This window comes from Chiloscyllium plagiosum, unplaced genomic scaffold, assembly GCF_037043375.1.
Source record: "Chiloscyllium plagiosum isolate Xiang-an unplaced genomic scaffold, Cpla_swu_hap1 HiC_scaffold_14, whole genome shotgun sequence".
Taxonomy (NCBI): domain Eukaryota; kingdom Metazoa; phylum Chordata; class Chondrichthyes; order Orectolobiformes; family Hemiscylliidae; genus Chiloscyllium; species Chiloscyllium plagiosum.
Window position 1 is genome coordinate 50,230,835 of NW_028270152.1, and position 17,812 is coordinate 50,248,646.

The 17,812-nt window shown below is 39.1% G+C and overlaps 1 protein-coding gene across 3 annotated transcripts in view; it reads right to left on the reverse strand.

Moving 5' to 3' along the window:
* Positions 1-17,812, reverse strand: part of tafa4b (TAFA chemokine like family member 4b) — a 337,496-nt gene that overhangs the window by 119,575 nt on the left and 200,109 nt on the right. For all 3 annotated transcript variants that reach the window (XM_087994427.1, XM_043708310.2, XM_043708311.2), the window contains exon 5: positions 6,209-6,333. In XM_087994427.1, the coding sequence (XP_087850553.1) occupies positions 6,209-6,333 (125 nt within the window). The remainder of the gene's footprint in view (positions 1-6,208; positions 6,334-17,812) is intronic.

The following is a 17,812-nucleotide window of genomic DNA, read 5'->3' on the forward strand; positions in this document are numbered from 1 at the left end:
TGTGTCCTAAAGGTTCACGCATAATCAAAAAGGCTAATAGGACAAAATCCTATTTTTTCATGAGAGGAACTGAACATAAAGTGAACATAACGTTTCAGTTATACAGGGCAGTGGTGAGAGCACATCTTGAAGGTGCAGTTTTGATTCCTTATTTAAGGAAGGTTGAAAATGCATTGGAGGCAGTTCAGAGGAGATTTACTAGACCCGTGGTTGGAATGAATGGATTGACTTATGAGGATACATTGGACAGGATGGGCTTGTTTCCACTGGAGTTTAGAAGAGAGATGTGTGACTTGATTGAAGTGTATAAGATCCTGAGTGGTCTTGGCAATATGGGGGTTGACAGGATGTTTCCCTTGTGGGTGAGTTCAGAACTATTGGATACCGTTTGAAAGTTAGATGTCACCCTTTGAGGTCAGAGATGAGGGACATTTCTTTCTCTCAGAAGGTTGTGCAACTTTGGAACTTTCTGCCTCAGGAATAGCGCAAGAGGGGCCATTAAATATTTTTAAAGCAGAGGGATTCTTGTTAGACAGGGGACTGATGGGAATGCGGCATTTGAAACATACTTAGGTCAGCCACACTGTTAGTGGGTATCAGAGCAATAGACAATAGGTGCAGGAGTAGGCCATTCTGTCCTTCGAGCCTGCACCACCATTCAATATGATCATGGCTGATCATCCTTAATCAGTATCCTGTTCCTGCCTTATCTCCATAACCCTTGATTCCACTATCCTTGAGAGTTCTTTCCAACTCTTTCTTAAATGAATCCAGAGACTGGGCCTCCACTGCCCTCTAGGGCAGAGCATTCCACACAGCCATCACTCTCTGGGTGAAGAAGTTTCTCCTCATCTCTGTCCTAAATGTTCTACCCCGTATTTTTAAGCTGTGTCCTCTGGTTCGGCACTCACCCATCAGCGGAAACATGTTTCCTGCTGCCAGAGTGTCCAATCCTTTAATAATCTTATATGTCTCAATCAGATCCCCTCTCAGTCTTCTAAACTCAAGGGTATACAAGCCCAGTCGCTCCAGTCTTTCAGCGTAAGGTAGTCCCGCCATTCCAGGAATTGACCTCGTGAACCTACGCTGCACTTTCTCAATAGCCAGAGTGTCTTTCCTCAAATTTGGAGACCAGAACTGCACACAGTACTCCAGGTGTGGTCTCACCAGGGCCCTGTACAGCTGCAGAAGAACCTCTTTGCTTCTATCCTCAATCCCTCTTGTTATGAAGGCCAGCATGCTATTAGCCTTCTTCACTACCTGCTGTACCTGCATGCTTACCTTCATTGACTCGTGTACAAGAACACCCAGATCGCTTTGTACTGCTCCTTTACCTAAATTGATTCCATTCAGGTAGTAATCTGCCTTCCTGTTCTTGCCACTAAAGTGAGTAACCATACATTTATCCACATTAAACTGCATCTGCCATGCATCTGACCACTCACCTAACCTGTCCAGGTCACCCTGTAATCTCCTAACATCCTCCTCACATTTCACCCTGCCACCCAGCTTAGTATCATCAGCAAATTTGCTAATGTTATTACTAATACCATCTTCTATATCATTAATATATATTGTAAAAAGCTGCGGTCTCAGCACTGATCCTTGTGGTACCCCACTGGTCACTGCCTGCCATTCTGAAATGGAGCCGTTTATCACTACTTTGTTTCCTGTCAGCCAACCAACTTTCAATCCAATCTAGTACTTTGCCCCCAATACCATGCGCCCTAATTTTGCTCACTAACCTCCTATGTGGGACTTTATCAAAGCTTTCTGAAAGTCCAGGTACACTACATCTACTGGATCTCCCTCATCCATCTTCAGAGTTACATCCTCAAAAAATTCCAGAAGATTAGTCAAGCATGATTTCCCCTTCATAAATCCATGCTGACTCTGACCTATCCTGTTACTACTATTCAGATGTGTCGTAATTTCATTCTTTATAATAGACTCCAGCATCTTTCCCACCACTGAGGTCAGACTAACGGGTCTATAATTTCCTGCTTTCTCTCTCCCACCTTTCTTAAAAAGTGGTACAACATTAGCCACCCCCCAATCTGCAGGAACTGATCCTGAATCTATCGAATTCTGGAAAATAATCACCAACGCATCCACGATTTCTCGAGCCACCTCCTTCAGTACCCTGGGATGTAGACCATCAGGCCCTGGGGACTTATCAACCTTTAGATCTAACAGTCTCTCCAACACCAATTCCTGGCAAATATAAATTCCCTTAATTACAGGTCCTTCAGCCGCTATTATCTCAGGGAGATTGCTTGTGTCTTCCCCAGTGAACACAGATCTGAAGTACCAATTCAATTCTTCTGCCATTTCTTTGTTGCCCGTAATATATTCCCCTGTTTCTGTCTTCAAGGGCCCAATTTTAGTCTTAAGCAGGCTCAAGAGATAGAATGGCCTACATCTCCTCCTATTTCTTCTGTCTGTATACTATTCCCCAAGCACTGAGAGGAAGAAAGCAACCTGTGGCAGAAACAAAAAGAAGCTGTGATTGTAAGTCCTACTACACTTCTGGATACAATACTGGAAGCCACTTAATGAGCTAACCCGATCAGAAAAGGTGAGCAATTTGTTTCCTGTCCACCTACATTATGCTGTGCACATCACCACAACCCTTCATTTTGCTTCTCAATTAATCCATTATACCACTTGTCACATAGCTAATCTTGTAGGTGTGCCAACCCTTCTCAATTCTCACATACACATTTGTGCATCCACCACAACAACTCACAGTCATATGATATAATTTCATGCATGCCCAATTGTTCTCTTCATCATATGAGTGCCATCCAGCAGGTGACCATATACTATTACACTCACTCATGGATTGGTTCCTTTGCTATTGCAGAAGATAGTTTAGCACACCAAGGGGTAGAGCAAATTAGAGGAGCCACCTCACAACAGCAGCATAGGAGGCACTAGATATTCATAGGAGATTTCATCTGCCTGACAGTCAGAGATGGGGAAACAAAGAGTTTCCAACTTTCTGGTGTGACTGGAAAATATCTCCAACCTCCATGATATGTGGCTTTGAGTCATGCTGACTTGATACAACAGTTGGTGAGATCTGATCATATTCATAACGATAAGTGTAGAGTAATACTCAAATATGAAAATAGCAAACTATATCAAAAACCTATTGGCCTTCTCTGGTCTGGTTACATGTGACTCCAGACTCTCAATAATGTGGATGACTCTTCACAGGATAGTTAGGTATACGCAATAAATACTGGCCTAGCCAGTGATGCCCACATACAAAACTAATAAACACAAATAATAAAAAACCTCTTCCAAAACGATTATAAGAATAACATGATATTTTTAAATTCCCATTCTCATTCATGCCTTTTATTCTCAACAATCACCTTCTCATTTGCAGCACTATTCTCCGTAGTGGTGTATGCTTTTACTTTTAATTTGATATTATCCTTAACATCCTTAGTTAGCCACAAATGGTGCATCCTTCTCATAATCATTCTTTCTCAATAGACTGTATCAGTTTGTTAAGAATTATGAAATGTTTCCTTCATGCCCAGTTCCCAGATTCCAAGTCTCAGAGTATCAGAACAGGAAAGTTTGGAGTTTTATGACGTGGGAAGGTGAAACGTGGAGGTGGGGAGCCATCTCTGGTCATCTTGAAGGAAAGGCCAGGGAGGTGTTGGGAAAGTGAGTGACTGCAGTAATAGACATGGAGGGGGTACCTAATATGTAAAGAGGAACCTTGCGGAAATTGAATTCACCTTCCCGCCAGTGTTCCCTTGAAGCAGCATAGCCGCCACTGGGAAGCTCTGTAAACATAAATCAACATGCTGACAAAAGCTTCCACTTCAAAAACCGTTGTCGTCAGAAGTGGGCAGCAGCAAATAACTCCATCCTGTTCTGATCAAGTCCAAGTGATGGATTTGCTTTGTGACCACATAAACATACAAATAATATTCTCAACACTATTTGCAATGAAAGGGTGGAATCTTGTATCGCCTCCATGTCAAGTTTGGCAAAAGGATGGTGTTTAATTGGCTAGGAAGGTTGAGAAGTTCCAGCTCACTGCTGGAACTCAGCTCTTTAGTCACTGCTTGGGCCAAAGCTATAGAAAGGACTGAGCAAAGTTAGCCCAATGAAAACCCAAACTAATCATCAAACAGCTTATTGATAAGTGTCACTTCTTAGCACTGTCAACAACAACGTCCACCACTTTGTTATGCTTGAGAAGAGACTGATGAGTCTGATTGGATTTGTGCTACTTTTTAAGAATATCAGTCGTTCTGCTGTAATGCGCATTTTGTCAGTGTGAATTAGCTATAACAGGATTGACAAATTGTGGACAATATTTGCATAACTTCCTTCTGAAAGGGTTTAGTGATCTTCTATAATGCGATTTTCTAGCGCGTTTTCCATCGTGTGATTTTCTATAACAAAGGGTTGCAGAGGAACACAACTGCTTCATTATACCAGAACAACCTGTAGGATATAAGTGGCCAATTTTTCATTAGATACCAGTATTGTAGTTGTATTGGAATAGTTTCACTAAGTGAACAGCTGCTTCTGGACTCCTCAGAACTACAATCAGGATGTTATCAGCGCCCATAACCTGAGCTGTATCCAGTGCCTTCAACCATTTAATATCATGCAGAGTGAATTGAATTGGCTGTGAACCAGCATCTGTGATGCTCAGGATGAAGCCAAAATTGATCATCCATTCAACACTTCTAGCTGAATATATTTGCAAAGCGTCAGTCTTGGTAAGATGCCAGCAATGCTACAAACAGAAGCAATATGAACTGTAAATGCAGGACACTGATGGTTCCACCTTTTGATGGCTGTAACCAGAGAGTTCAATAAAGTCCTTTGAGGTAAGTTGTGGTATCACTGCAACCTCAGTGATCATGTGTTAGTGTTCTAATAAGATGTTAGACCCTGCAGCTTGGCACATGTTGCTCTATAATCGTATCATCATGGTTTAATAATAAACAATTGTCGTAACTAATAAATCTAGCCTGAACGTGTATTAAAAACTGAAGAACCGACATCAGAGCACAATCCAACCATTGATAGGTAACTTCTGATGTTGTCAATTTTGCATCCTTTTGCTCCTTCATCAAAAGGACTACACAAAACAAGCAGATTACTTCATTTTTTCTTGGACTATGTCAAAAGCAAGGGGGCATGGTACAAGCTGTTATGGTGAGACATTATCATGTACCACAAAGATCATCAGCCACCACTCACCACAGATGTACATTTAAAAAACTCCATTTATTTTCCAATATTGAGTATTAGCTTTCAAGATGTAATCACAAAAATGACCTTGTATGTGGTCAACACATATTTTCAAATAACATTAGCATCAAAAACAAAATTAATTTTAATGGCATGCAAATTGTGTCCAAGATGGATTGATTTCACTGCATATCCTCAATTGAGGAATAAAGGTACAAAATTTTCATTAATAGTTATAATGCTGAAAACACTCGTCACTTTCATATTGCCAAGTAGCTTCTATGTCCCATAACAATTCTAAAATAGACATACAATGATTTATATAGTATTCAAATGAGCACTAATTGTATTGTTAAATATGTGTAATAAATGATAATAAATAAAGATGAACAGAATCAATAAAGCCCACAATAACTATTTTAAAAAGAATAAAACCGAGCTGAATTCCAACGGTAACAGTCAAGCTCTTGACAGGATTATGACGCGAATATACTCTTCTACATTTTGTAAACAATTCCTACTTGACATAAAGGAGATTCACTTCACTTTAGGGATAGATTAATTTCCAACATCGACCATTTAAGCAATTATAATATATTTTACTTTGCCATAAAAATTATTGTACACTTGGTGCAAAATTTCAATTAAATATTGGCTGTTGCTATTCACATAGTTGCATAAACTTTCCAAATTATAAATTTATTTTGATTAGTGCAACTATTTTATTGAAACTAATGCTTGCATAGATCATACAGTTTTCCTCAGCAATATCATAAGCAGGTCTGTGTAAATTATTCATAGTTAACAAATATAGCAATGAACATTCTGACGCTTAATGTTGCAATTTCTAGCAGATAGAAAGTGACAGCTTTTTATTATTTTGTAATAAAAATAACCTTCAGGAGAATTGTTTGATAACTTCTTACTTAAGATCAGTGTACAGTCAGACTGGCTGCTAATTCAATTTACTTGCCTTTGTGGTTTTGACCTTGTTGCCACTGCTGCAGGACCATCCTGAAAGATCTGGAAGAACTTTGCATTCCTCACCCTCTAGGCAAGGATTCATATGGCACCACCACTTCTGCATTACTACAGAGGCTAGAAAAGAATTGAAAGAAACCACTTTCAGATGAGTGATGGAAAATTATGCATACAAACAGCATAAAACAAATGAAACAACTTAGATTTGATTATTTCACTTTTAGATCAAACCTTGAACAGAGTTACTAGTAAATATCATTTTCATTCTTGTCTGGCTTTCAAGGACAATTTATTTTTATTACTGGGCTTTTGAGCTCCATTTAGTAGGCTTATGGTTCGAACCAAGGTAAATGGGTCATGTTTACAAGTTAGATTACCTGAGTTCTAACATGTTCTCCATCTTACTATCAAATAAGAAGATTCTGTTTGCAATAATCATTAATTCATATAATCTGAAACTTGTCGTTTTTAATTACAATTCTCTGCTCCATTCCTGTACATCACTGTTGCACTGCTGCTTATCTCTGCAGCAACAGTTTTGTAGCTTTGAAGATGTGATTCTCCAACCCAGCCTATGTAACTTGAAGACAAGAAGACGTTTTCCACAACAGAAAACCTCTCCTCCCACACCCTGCCACGCCACACTGCCTCAATACAGACTAATGTTAGAACACTTGTTTGCCAGTGGGTCACAGTATCATCTTATACTGGCACATGAGTTAGTGGTTGTAGAACTGTTATAAACATAACATTCATTTTTCAGTTTATAGAAAGTAGGGGCATGAAATGTTTATTAAGGGCTAGATATAGACTGATGTCACTTAATATTCCAATTCTTGCTGTTTATTTTTGCTTGTCACTACAAGCTCTTTTTACAGGCTCCAGAAGTGAGAGAATTCCTGAGAGAGGTGGTTCATTCTATGTACTTTTATCTAAGTGGATTCAAAACATCTAATAATTGAGGAAGTATTGAACAGAAAAAAAAACACATTACTAAGTATTTTAACAATAAAGGATTTGTTTTATCTGGTGCCAAACTAAAGTGGAAAAGCCATTAGCAGACATCATTAGAGTTCATCAGTGATAGTGTGTCAGATTTCACATACATTAATTAAGTAATTATCCTTTAACCTTTGTATAATGGTACTAATGGAAATAGAACTCCACATTCATCTTCTGGAAAATGGAGCCTCCCTGTTCAAAGGGGTTACAACAGCAACGTATACTCAGTGTGATTACCAATGTTTGTGAGTTCTGCCACAATTTCTATCAATTTATTACATATCTTTGAATACTAATAGTTCAGAACTGAAAAGGGGTAAGTTAATGGGGATGTTACATTTTGTAGTCTCATTTTCCCTTCTTATCCTAGATGCTTCAGCTTTTATATTTTATGTTATTTTAAAAGTTTTTTAAATTCCTCATAACTTAAGAATATCATTGAATTGTTGGGTTTTAAAATGACATTCGCATCTTGTGCTCTCAAAAGATCTTTCTTGTTTCGTCAAAAAGCAGCAAAGCATAAAATGCACCAGATCTCATTTCATGAAATAAGTAAATAAATAATAATATGATGCACAAAATATAGAATAATTAAGTAACAGTAGATAGATTAAACTAACTACTTAAAAGGGAAGGGCTAATTGTTTACAATCTCTATATTACACTATTATTCCAGCCAGCCTTCATACAGAACCGAGTAGGAAGAGTAGATATTGGGTAGGATGAAGAAAGGAGCTATTCAATAGGAAAGACTGGGAAGGTAGTTCAATGGTCCCAGTCCGCAGGCTGCACTAAGATGATCCTTTTGGCTTTTCAGGGCTTGTTGTTCCACAATTCTCCTTCTCCAGATACTTTTACTTGCTTGCAAGAAGCACAGAGCAACTGGTTCACATGTTTAAAGTATTTGACTCATTGGTTAAAAGCCACAGCTTTCAGCATCTGATGACGTGAGATAACATGGTTTTCTTCAGGATTGAGATGTTTTTATTTAACTGCAGAGAAAAGGATGGCTCCTTCTTTTACAGAGATCCAATGGTTACTGAGCAAACATTCAGATCCCCAAGCTGTTCAGCTACCTGGAGCCAAGCACATAGTTGTTGGCAGGAAGATGGCCAAGTGGTCACCACTCTACAGATCAACAAATTACTTGTTGCAAACCAAATGTCCCATCATACTCATCCCCTGGCTCCAACTCATATGTAGTAACCTCTTCCACTACTTGAACAAACAACTGTGTTAACAGCACTGACAGCAAGTGCCAATTAAATTGTTTTTAAAAAGTGCAGTAATTGTTTTGATGACTAAAGGGTTTTAAAGTGGAATGAAATACAGTGCGTTAGCAGTCTACAGGATCCCAGAGAATGAGTCAAGTACCAAACTGATTCTGCTGAGACAAAAACTGCGGCATACACAAAATAAACTATTGATTGTGTTAGAACAAATGGCACAATCTCGAACTGCTGCATAACAAGCTGGACCATTGATTGAGTTAAAAGAATAATTGAGTCACTTAATAACCAACAAGAAGAGGATGTAGTTAGAATGAGGTTCAAGTAAAGGACCTATAAAGGGCCAGTGTGAACAGTCTATAGCAGCAGAACTCGAGACTAAAACCACAAGAAAACTACAAGCCAGGGGATCTGGAAGAACCCAGCCAATTCTCAGTAAATGGAAGCATCATGCTCCAACTAGTTTAAGTATACTGGCAGAGTGTAATGATCTATGTGTATGTGAGTTGAATCAAACCATTAATTGGTCAAACCTTTCAGTCAGTCAGACTGATCAATATTTTCCACAATCCTGAGTTTTAAAACAGTTCCTTTCCCATTTTTGTTCACAATCAAGAGTAAAAAGTTATGTTCTTCGTGATGCATTGCAGAAAGTGCAGAGAGTTTTACGAGTATAGTTCCAAGGATGCAACGATTTAGTTTTGAAGATAGGTTGGAGAAGTTGGGATTGCTTTTCTTAGACAGGAGAAGACTAAGAGGAAATTTGATAGGAGTTTTCAAATATGTGGGGTTTGAACAGAGTGGATAGCGAGAAACTGTTCCTGCTCATAAATGGGCGAAGGACCAAAGGATACAGATTTAAAGTGTTTTGCAAGAAAAGCACAAACAAGGTGAGAATAAACTTTTTCACACAGTGACTAGTTGGAGGGCAGAGAATACTGCCTGGAAGTGTGATGGATGCAGGTTTGACTAAAGCATTGAAGAAGGCATTGCATGATTATTTAGATAGAAACAATGTTTCTATCTCATGTTTTGGGACTTGTCCAACATCTACTTTAAACAAGGCAGTGAGGGTTTGGATATGGAATTGGTAAAGACATAGCTAAAGGAAAATGCCTTCTTCTGTACTCCATGGGTAAGAGATGGTAACTAATTTCAAAGAGAGTTAGTGCAGATGCAATGGGCCAAATAGCCACCTTCAGCACTGTAGCCTTTGAGATTCCATGATAATAGACATAGAAGTTCTCACCATGGCCTTTCAATTCTCCTTAGCTATGGGAGTGATGCCATGTGACTGGTGGACTGCAAGTGGTAATCGCCTCGTCAAAAAAAGGAGAGATGGGAGGACATGGTACCTGCAGACCAATCAGTCTAAGGTTGATGGAGGGAATGTTATTAGGGACATGAAGACATTATGTTGTTAAAAAAAGCATATGTGATAATTAGCTTCCTTGTTAGGGCATTCAATACAAAAACAATGCTAAACCTTGGCATAACACTGGCATATTCAGCTGCAGAATTGTACAGAAATCTGAGCACTATACTTAAATAAGGGTGTCAAGGCCTTAGTAAGAGTCAATGGGTAATTCTGCAAGATGATACAATGGCTAAAGGATTTCAGTTACAATGAGAGATTGGGGAAGCTGGGAGTGTTCACTTGAGATGGAAAGGGTTAAGAGAGACTTAAGAAAAATATTCCAAATGATGAAGATACATAAACTATAAAATAAATATAAAATGATAGAGAAAATATAGAGAAACTGTTACCTTTGCCAAATGGATCAGCAATTAAAGGCCATAGATTTGGAACAGTTCACAAAAGAACGAGAAGGGAAATTAGGAAAACTTTTTTTTTGCACAGCAAGTTATTAAAGTCTGCAATGCCATTCCACAAAGCAACTGATGTGTATTTGGAGAGGGCAAATTTGCAGAGTCATGGGAGAAAGCCATGCTGTGGAACTAAATTAGACTGTTCTTTCAAAGAGGCAAAACAGATACAACATCCAAATGGCCTCCTACTGGGCTGTGCGATTCCATGATTCTATAAATAGGATCATCATAACCCATTACAGGAGTCTGACCATCATAAATTAGCTTAGAAGGACCAAACAAACAGTCATATATATCTCTGATCAGACCATATTCAATTGTCACTGACTGAATTATGGTATTATAACTAGCCTTGGATGCAATCAAATAAAATTTCTTGATATTTGTATCAACCTTAACCAAGAAGACTTTTAATTTAGCCAGGTTGGCCTTAAGTGAAGTAGTTGATTCCTTTTCCTTTTCATTAGCAAACCACCACCTTCCATTGTTGTAATATCACCTGTCTCCATGCCTAATTTATTCAAACTAGCATTGACATTCTCAACTTGTTTTGAGTCATCTCAATTGTTCCAATATTTTCTGGGTCAGCGATTGAATTCTCACCCTCTGTAAATTTTGCTACATTATCCCACCTCACATTGTGCTCTGTTAACCCTCTGTTCACCTCTGTCCACTGATCTACATTGGCTTCAAGGCCAACAATACACAAATTTAAAATTTTCATCCTGGAATGATAAATTTGTTAATGTACTCTGCTTCCAGTAGCGCTACAAATATTTACACCAGTTCACATGAAGAGGCAGATTGTGGGCAGCCACCTGAAATGTCCAAACACCATTCTTCAATTATTCTTCTCTTATACTTGCTCATTGGAATTTACCAAGTTCCATTTTTTTTTCTGATAATGCTTTTGTAATGTACCTTGGGACATTTTACTGCTTTAAAGAAGCTGTATTAATACATGTTGTTTTTGTTGAGTGTTGCATATATGAGGCAACACATAAGGACACCAGGTGAGTCATAAAGTGGGATCTAAGAGTGTGAAACAGAGGATCTAGAGCCTGTCGATGTAACAGTTTATAGAAGAATGCTGAGTAAGCATCACACTTGTTAAGGACTATTTGAAGGACTTAAGACAATATTAAGGATCATGATGTGTATCCAATGACATTCTTAGTAAGTCCACTATTGAAGCAGCAATATTATAACATTACATCTGTGTCATAGCATCCATGTGCACAGAAAATCAGTGAAATTATTATAAAATAATTTGTACATGCACATTTGTCAAACCATAACTGGTGGCTGTACATGCACAGTATACCAGGTTCCATTTTTCAACAGATTCCTGCTGGATGCAGTCTTCGAATGCAAGTATGGCCAAGTGCAATACTTAGATCACATGCCCCAGTCTCTGTCACATTTTAGCAGCAATAATAATTTATTATTATCATTTTACCTTCCACTAAGCTATAAAATTGCCTTATAGGATATCTCAAATGATGACAAATTAGCTTTCAATCTCACTGTGCACTTGATCTTATTGGTCTAAAATTCCATTGAAAAATAATGACGTGAAAAATTTAAACAATTTGACCTTATCAAATTTTTACTGTGAAATGCCACCAGTGATCATGATATTTTGAGGAGTGTAAGTGATGACTCAGATCATTGTCATTGAAAACTTCTGTTAACTGAAAAGTTTCAAATCTGAAGATAACTTATTACACAACTAAAAAGAAGACATGTTCTTGGTTAAGCTCCAAGACAGACCTTTAAATATAGATATCTGGGCTCAATCACCTTCAGCTATTTCATCATTGACCTTTTCGCCAGTATAAGGGCAGAAATGAGAGTGTTTGCTGATGATTGAAGTGTTCCATTCCATTCACAACTCCTCAGATACTGAAGCAATCCAAAGGTTTGAAATATTAACTCAGTTCCCTCTCCATAAATGCTGTCTGACCCAGTGAGTATTTCTACTGTATTCTTTTTATATTTCACCTCTACCCATATACTGGCTGGAAATGAATAATAACGTCACTGTATTTACACCAACTGTACAGGAAGAAGATCTTCTCACAGGTGCACTCCTTTAGGCCTGATAAATAAAAAAATCTTGGGTTTCCCCTGCCTCACGATTCAATACAGTCCATGTTTTAAACCATTCCATGGTTTAAATCTACTGCCTATGAAATAACTCAGAGCATTTAATGCTACGATTAACAACAGTTTGAATTAAATGTGGTGAACGGTCAACTCACATAGAACACTGAGAACACACTGTGTGGACAGTTTCCTATGTGTTGCTTATAGCATAATTGTAAACCTGTTCTTTTTAAATGTATTTCTATTTTGCCACAACTAGCAAAAACAAGTATCATCCATAGTGATTCTGCAAATTTATTCAGATGAATTTTAACACTTCCCGATTGGCAGGAAAGGAGTCGATAGTTATAATAAGGCAGCACAATTCCAGCTTATTCTCCATTTTAACTCCTGCTGATGGCTCATCCACAGCTAAAACCAAGAACACTGCCATGTGATATTGCTTCCCAGAGAATTAAAATCGGTCTATTGTGTGCATAGATTTCTTTGATTTCAATGTTTCTGTGCCTTTTGTTGGTTTCCCATGACAGATATTATCTTCTGACTGAAAGAATAAACAGACAGCCTTGTCTGAACCTCTGTCAATGCTGTTATGTAACCTACGGAAAGAAGATGGCCCTGAGCTGCCTAAAATCAAACACCTGACAGCTTTCCCTCCTTCTGGTGGGCTGCAGCATTGTGGCAAACCACACCAGTTTACCGCCTCATCAGATCATACAGTGAAAATGCTGAAATCCTCTGTCAGACAACAAAGCAGTTAAGCCAAGTAATCAATTACACACTCACAAATGTTCAGCACAATATTGTAGAGGAGGTGGAGAGGGGACAATGTGTGAGTCATGGGTAGGAGAACAGGATGCAACAACATAGTGCCGTAAGACCTGGAAATGCAGGTCATTCAAATTTAATGGTACAACTCCATTTCCATTTTTCCCTCTATTTTCCGGTCTGCCCACGGGCACAGGTTGTACAGAAAGAAGGTGGTTGTGCAGGGTAGGGTATAATTGCAGGGAAAAAGTGAGGACTGCAAATGCTGGAGATCAGACTCAAGAGTGTGATGCTGGAAAAGCACAGCCGATCAGGAAGCATCCGAGGAGCAGGAGAATTGACGTTTCGGGCATAAGCCCTTCATCAGGAATTGCAGTTGCATTTGAGAGGAGGTGGAGAATCTTAAGATTGCAGTAAGTGGGAGATTATAGGTTAACATGTGATGGATATTAACCATTGTCCTTGTGATTGATCCCAGTAATTTAGCTTGGGAGATTTCAACCTGCCAAAGAAAACATGGACAGGCCTCAATCAACCAAGGCCAGGCTGGCAAAGATCTGGCCACTTGCTCTACAAATGGAATATGAGGAATAGCTCAGACAGCGTCTGCAGTCATCCAATTCAAACCACTGCTCACCCACTGAACTGCTGCCCTGACAGATCCATCCCAGGTGCCACCATAACCATTCACTCTCTGTCAGCTGAAGCCATTGAATGAATTGCTCATGTTATGAAGTTGAAGGCATGTATGTACCTTTAAGAGAGAGTGAATGCTGTTCTGAACTGAGAGACTAAAGCTCCTGTGATATGACTAGATGGCAGTCCCAGAGTGTACTGGAAAATTGAAAATATGTAACAGTTGGCTCTGAAACGAATACCTGAGTTTTGGTAGAAGAAAGTGAGGACTGCAGATGCTGGAGATCAGCGTCGACAGTGTGGTGCTGGAAAAGCACAGCAGGTCAGGCAGCATCTGAGGAGCAGGAGAATTGACATTTTGGACATAAGCCCTTCAACAGAAATGAGGTTTCTGGGCCCTTCCCTCGACTCCCTGGCCCACAAGCCTCATTGCTGATGAAGGGCATATGCCCGAATCATCGATTCTCCTGCTCCTCGGATACTACCTGACCTGCTATGTTTTCCAGCACCAAATTTGAGTTATGGTTACCATTTTGATCATTTGAATTTAACCAGACAGTTTAAATTATGCCCCAGGATACCAAAACCCAATTGAGTTTGACTTTATTGTTTTGCCAACATTAAATCAATGACAAGGTTCTATATTTGTGGGGATATAAAATGTGGGCATTTTGAAAATTGATCAGAGTGCAACTGCCATTGAGACAGAAACACATGGAGAGCTAACATCTTGCTCTCCAAGAAATTCGAAAACACTCTCTGTCAAAGCTACCTTTTCAGATGAAACATACTCGCAGCAAAAAGAAAGAAGACAACCCAGGGAGGTCCTCAGCTGGAAGAAGAAAGACACAGAAGACACAGCGGCTTTGTGGTTTTGAAATTAAGTTGATGTGATTTTAGTAAGTGTCTCATTGGAATAGCATATTGTTATAGAGTTGGAGGCAGACAATAAGCAGTTAAGAGAAAGGGGGCTTAGAATTGTGAATAGTTGTTTAATGTTGACTTTTAGAGTTAAGAAGTAAGTTTATGTCATTTCATTCTAATAGCGGAATTTGGGAGTTCTCTGTCACTCATTTTAACCAATTATGAGGTGACGTGAGCTTTTCTGGGTATTTGGTTTAATTAGCAGAAGGGTTCAGCTTCATATTATAATACTAACCTTGACATTGAACAATAAATGTTTCCTCAGCTATGCAAATAAAAAATCTCAGGATGTGGGTGTGTGTGGGGGTGGGGGATGATGGTGGTGGTGGTGCGGCATTCTTGCTGTTACTAGTCCACAAGCAATGCTACAAAGGCATTTGGTTATTGAATGTGCACATTCTCATGTCGCTTCACTGGGAGGTTTCAGCATCCCTTGGAAGCATGTTCCTCACCAAAAACCATGTGGCACATGCCTCAGCAGTGCATTAAAATTACTGATTTGCATCTTGACAGCAGATTACTTGTGCTGCCCACCCAATCAGCCCAGATGTCCATTTTGTTTAGAAATTAATCATCCACACTCCTGCAATGCTTCAAAAACTGTATTCATTGGTAGCAGCTCCTCTTCCGCCTGTCTTGGATGGTAACTTTCTTATCTCATTTGGGGCATTGTTTGTTCAGATTGCATTGGTGATTTCATTAATAAAAATAGCCCAATATGTAATTAACAGTGTACTTAGTGGTGTTCCTGTCACTGTAACTTGTGTGTCTAGGAGATGGTGAACAGAGGTAAGGGGAACTGAGAATGAATCTTTGTCAAAATCGTGCTGCGCTGCTTCAGGGATGTTATTGAAAAATAAAATGATTATATCTCAGATACTGTGACATGTATTTCACCACGTTCTGTTTGTTATGAATTAGGTGTCAGTCATCATAAACTGAATACACTCCCATTTTAGTTATTACATCTTAATTCCTTAGTTTTCAGAATCATAGAATCATAGAGATGGACAACACGGAAACAAACCCTTCCATACAACACATCCATGCCAACCAGATATCCTAATCTAGTCTAGTCCCATTTGCCAGCACTTGATCCATATCTTTCCTATTCATATACCCATCCAAATACCTTTTAAAAGCTATAATTGTACCAGCCTCTACCACTTCCTCTGGCAGCTCATTCCATACACACACTATCCTCTGTGAAAACAAAATGCCCCTTAGGTCTCTTTTATATCTTTCTGCTCTCACCTAAACCTATGCCTCTAGTTCTGGACTCACCCACCCCAGGGGAAAGACTTTGTCTATTTATCCTATCCATGCCCCTTGTGATTATATAAACCTCTATAAGGTCACCCCCTCAGCCTCCAATGCTCCAGGGACAACAGCTTAATCAGGCTCTCCCTATAGCTCAAATCCTCCAACCTGGCAACATCCTTGTAAATCTTTTCTGAACACTTTCAAGTTTCACAACATCCTTCCGATAGGAAGGAGACCTAAATTGCACGCAATATTCCAAAAGTGGCCTGACCAATGTCCTGTACAGCATAACATGACCTCCCAACTCCTATACTCAATGCTCTGACCAATACAGGAAAGCATTCCAAGTGCTTTCTTCACGATACTATCCATCTGCGACTCTACTTTCAATGACCTATGAACCTGCACTTCAAGGTCTCTTTGTTCAGCAACACTCCCTAGGACCTTACCATTAAGTGTATTAGTCCTGCTCTGATTTGCTTTTCCAAAATGCAGCACCTCGCATTTATCTAAATTAAACTCCACCTGCTACTCCTCAGCCCATTGGCCCATCTGATCAAGATTCCATTGTACTCCGTGGTTACCTTCTTTACTGTCCACTTCACCTCCAATTTTGGTGTTATCTGTAAACTTACTAACTATACCTCCTATGTTCACATCTAAATCATTTATATAGACGATGAAAAGAGTGTACCAGTACCAATCCTTGTGGCACTGCACTGGTCACAGGCCTTCAGTCTGAAAAGCTTCTGTATCCAAATGGCTAGTTCTCTCTGTTTTTCCATGAGATCTAACCTTGCTAACCAGTCTCCCATGAGGAACCTTGTTGAATGCCTTACTGAAGTCGACATAGATAACATCTACTGCTCTGTCCTCATCAATTCCTCTTTCTTACATCTTCAAAAATCTTAATCAAGTTCATGAGGCATGATTTTCCATGCACAAAGCCATGCTGACTATGTCTAATCAGTCCTTGCCTTTCCAAAAACACATATTTCCTGTCCCTCAGGATTCCCTCCAACAACTTGTCCACCAACAATGTCAGGCTCACTGGTCAATAGTTCCCTGACCTTTCCTTACCACTCTTCTTAAACAGTGGCACCACGTTAGCCAACCTCCAGTCTTCCGGCACCTCACCTGTGACTATAGATGATATAACTATCCCAGCAAGGGGCCCAGCAATTACTTCCCTAGCTTCCCACAGAATTCTAGGGTACACCTGATCAGGTCCTGGGGATGAATCCACTTATTTTTGGTGAATATCTCCATCTTAAAGACCGCCTTAATTCTAGAATACCAGGACACCCTCAAAAATAACGAAGGCACAAAGAACCATCTGGAGCATAATTCATTAAAAGCTGATCTTATAGCAAAAATATTATTTCAAAACAAGTAAATTGTAGTCAACAACAAGGTTTTTTCTCATTCAATTAAAGCAACAATCAATTCTTTCTTTTGTGAAATGACACATGATTTATCAGGAAGTGGAGTTAACATTTTAATGTCAGTGCAACTAGCCACAATAAAAAGGCCAAAATGTTCAAATTAGAAGCAAAATAGATAGCTAACTAGAAACAGAAAGCACATTAAATGATTTTGTTTTAAATATATAATTCATTACAGCTTCACACTTTGTTCAACTGGCTTGAGGAACTATAAAACATCCCCTAGGAAAAAACCTGCCAAGTATTAATGAGCTCATTTGTCGATATGAACAAAATGCCAATCCTCCATACTGGACTCACACACCTGGTTCTACAGTAGAAATGTCCTCATTTGCACTGCATTTGATTGACAATAAATAAACACTGTAGAAAACACATATGTGCATCTGA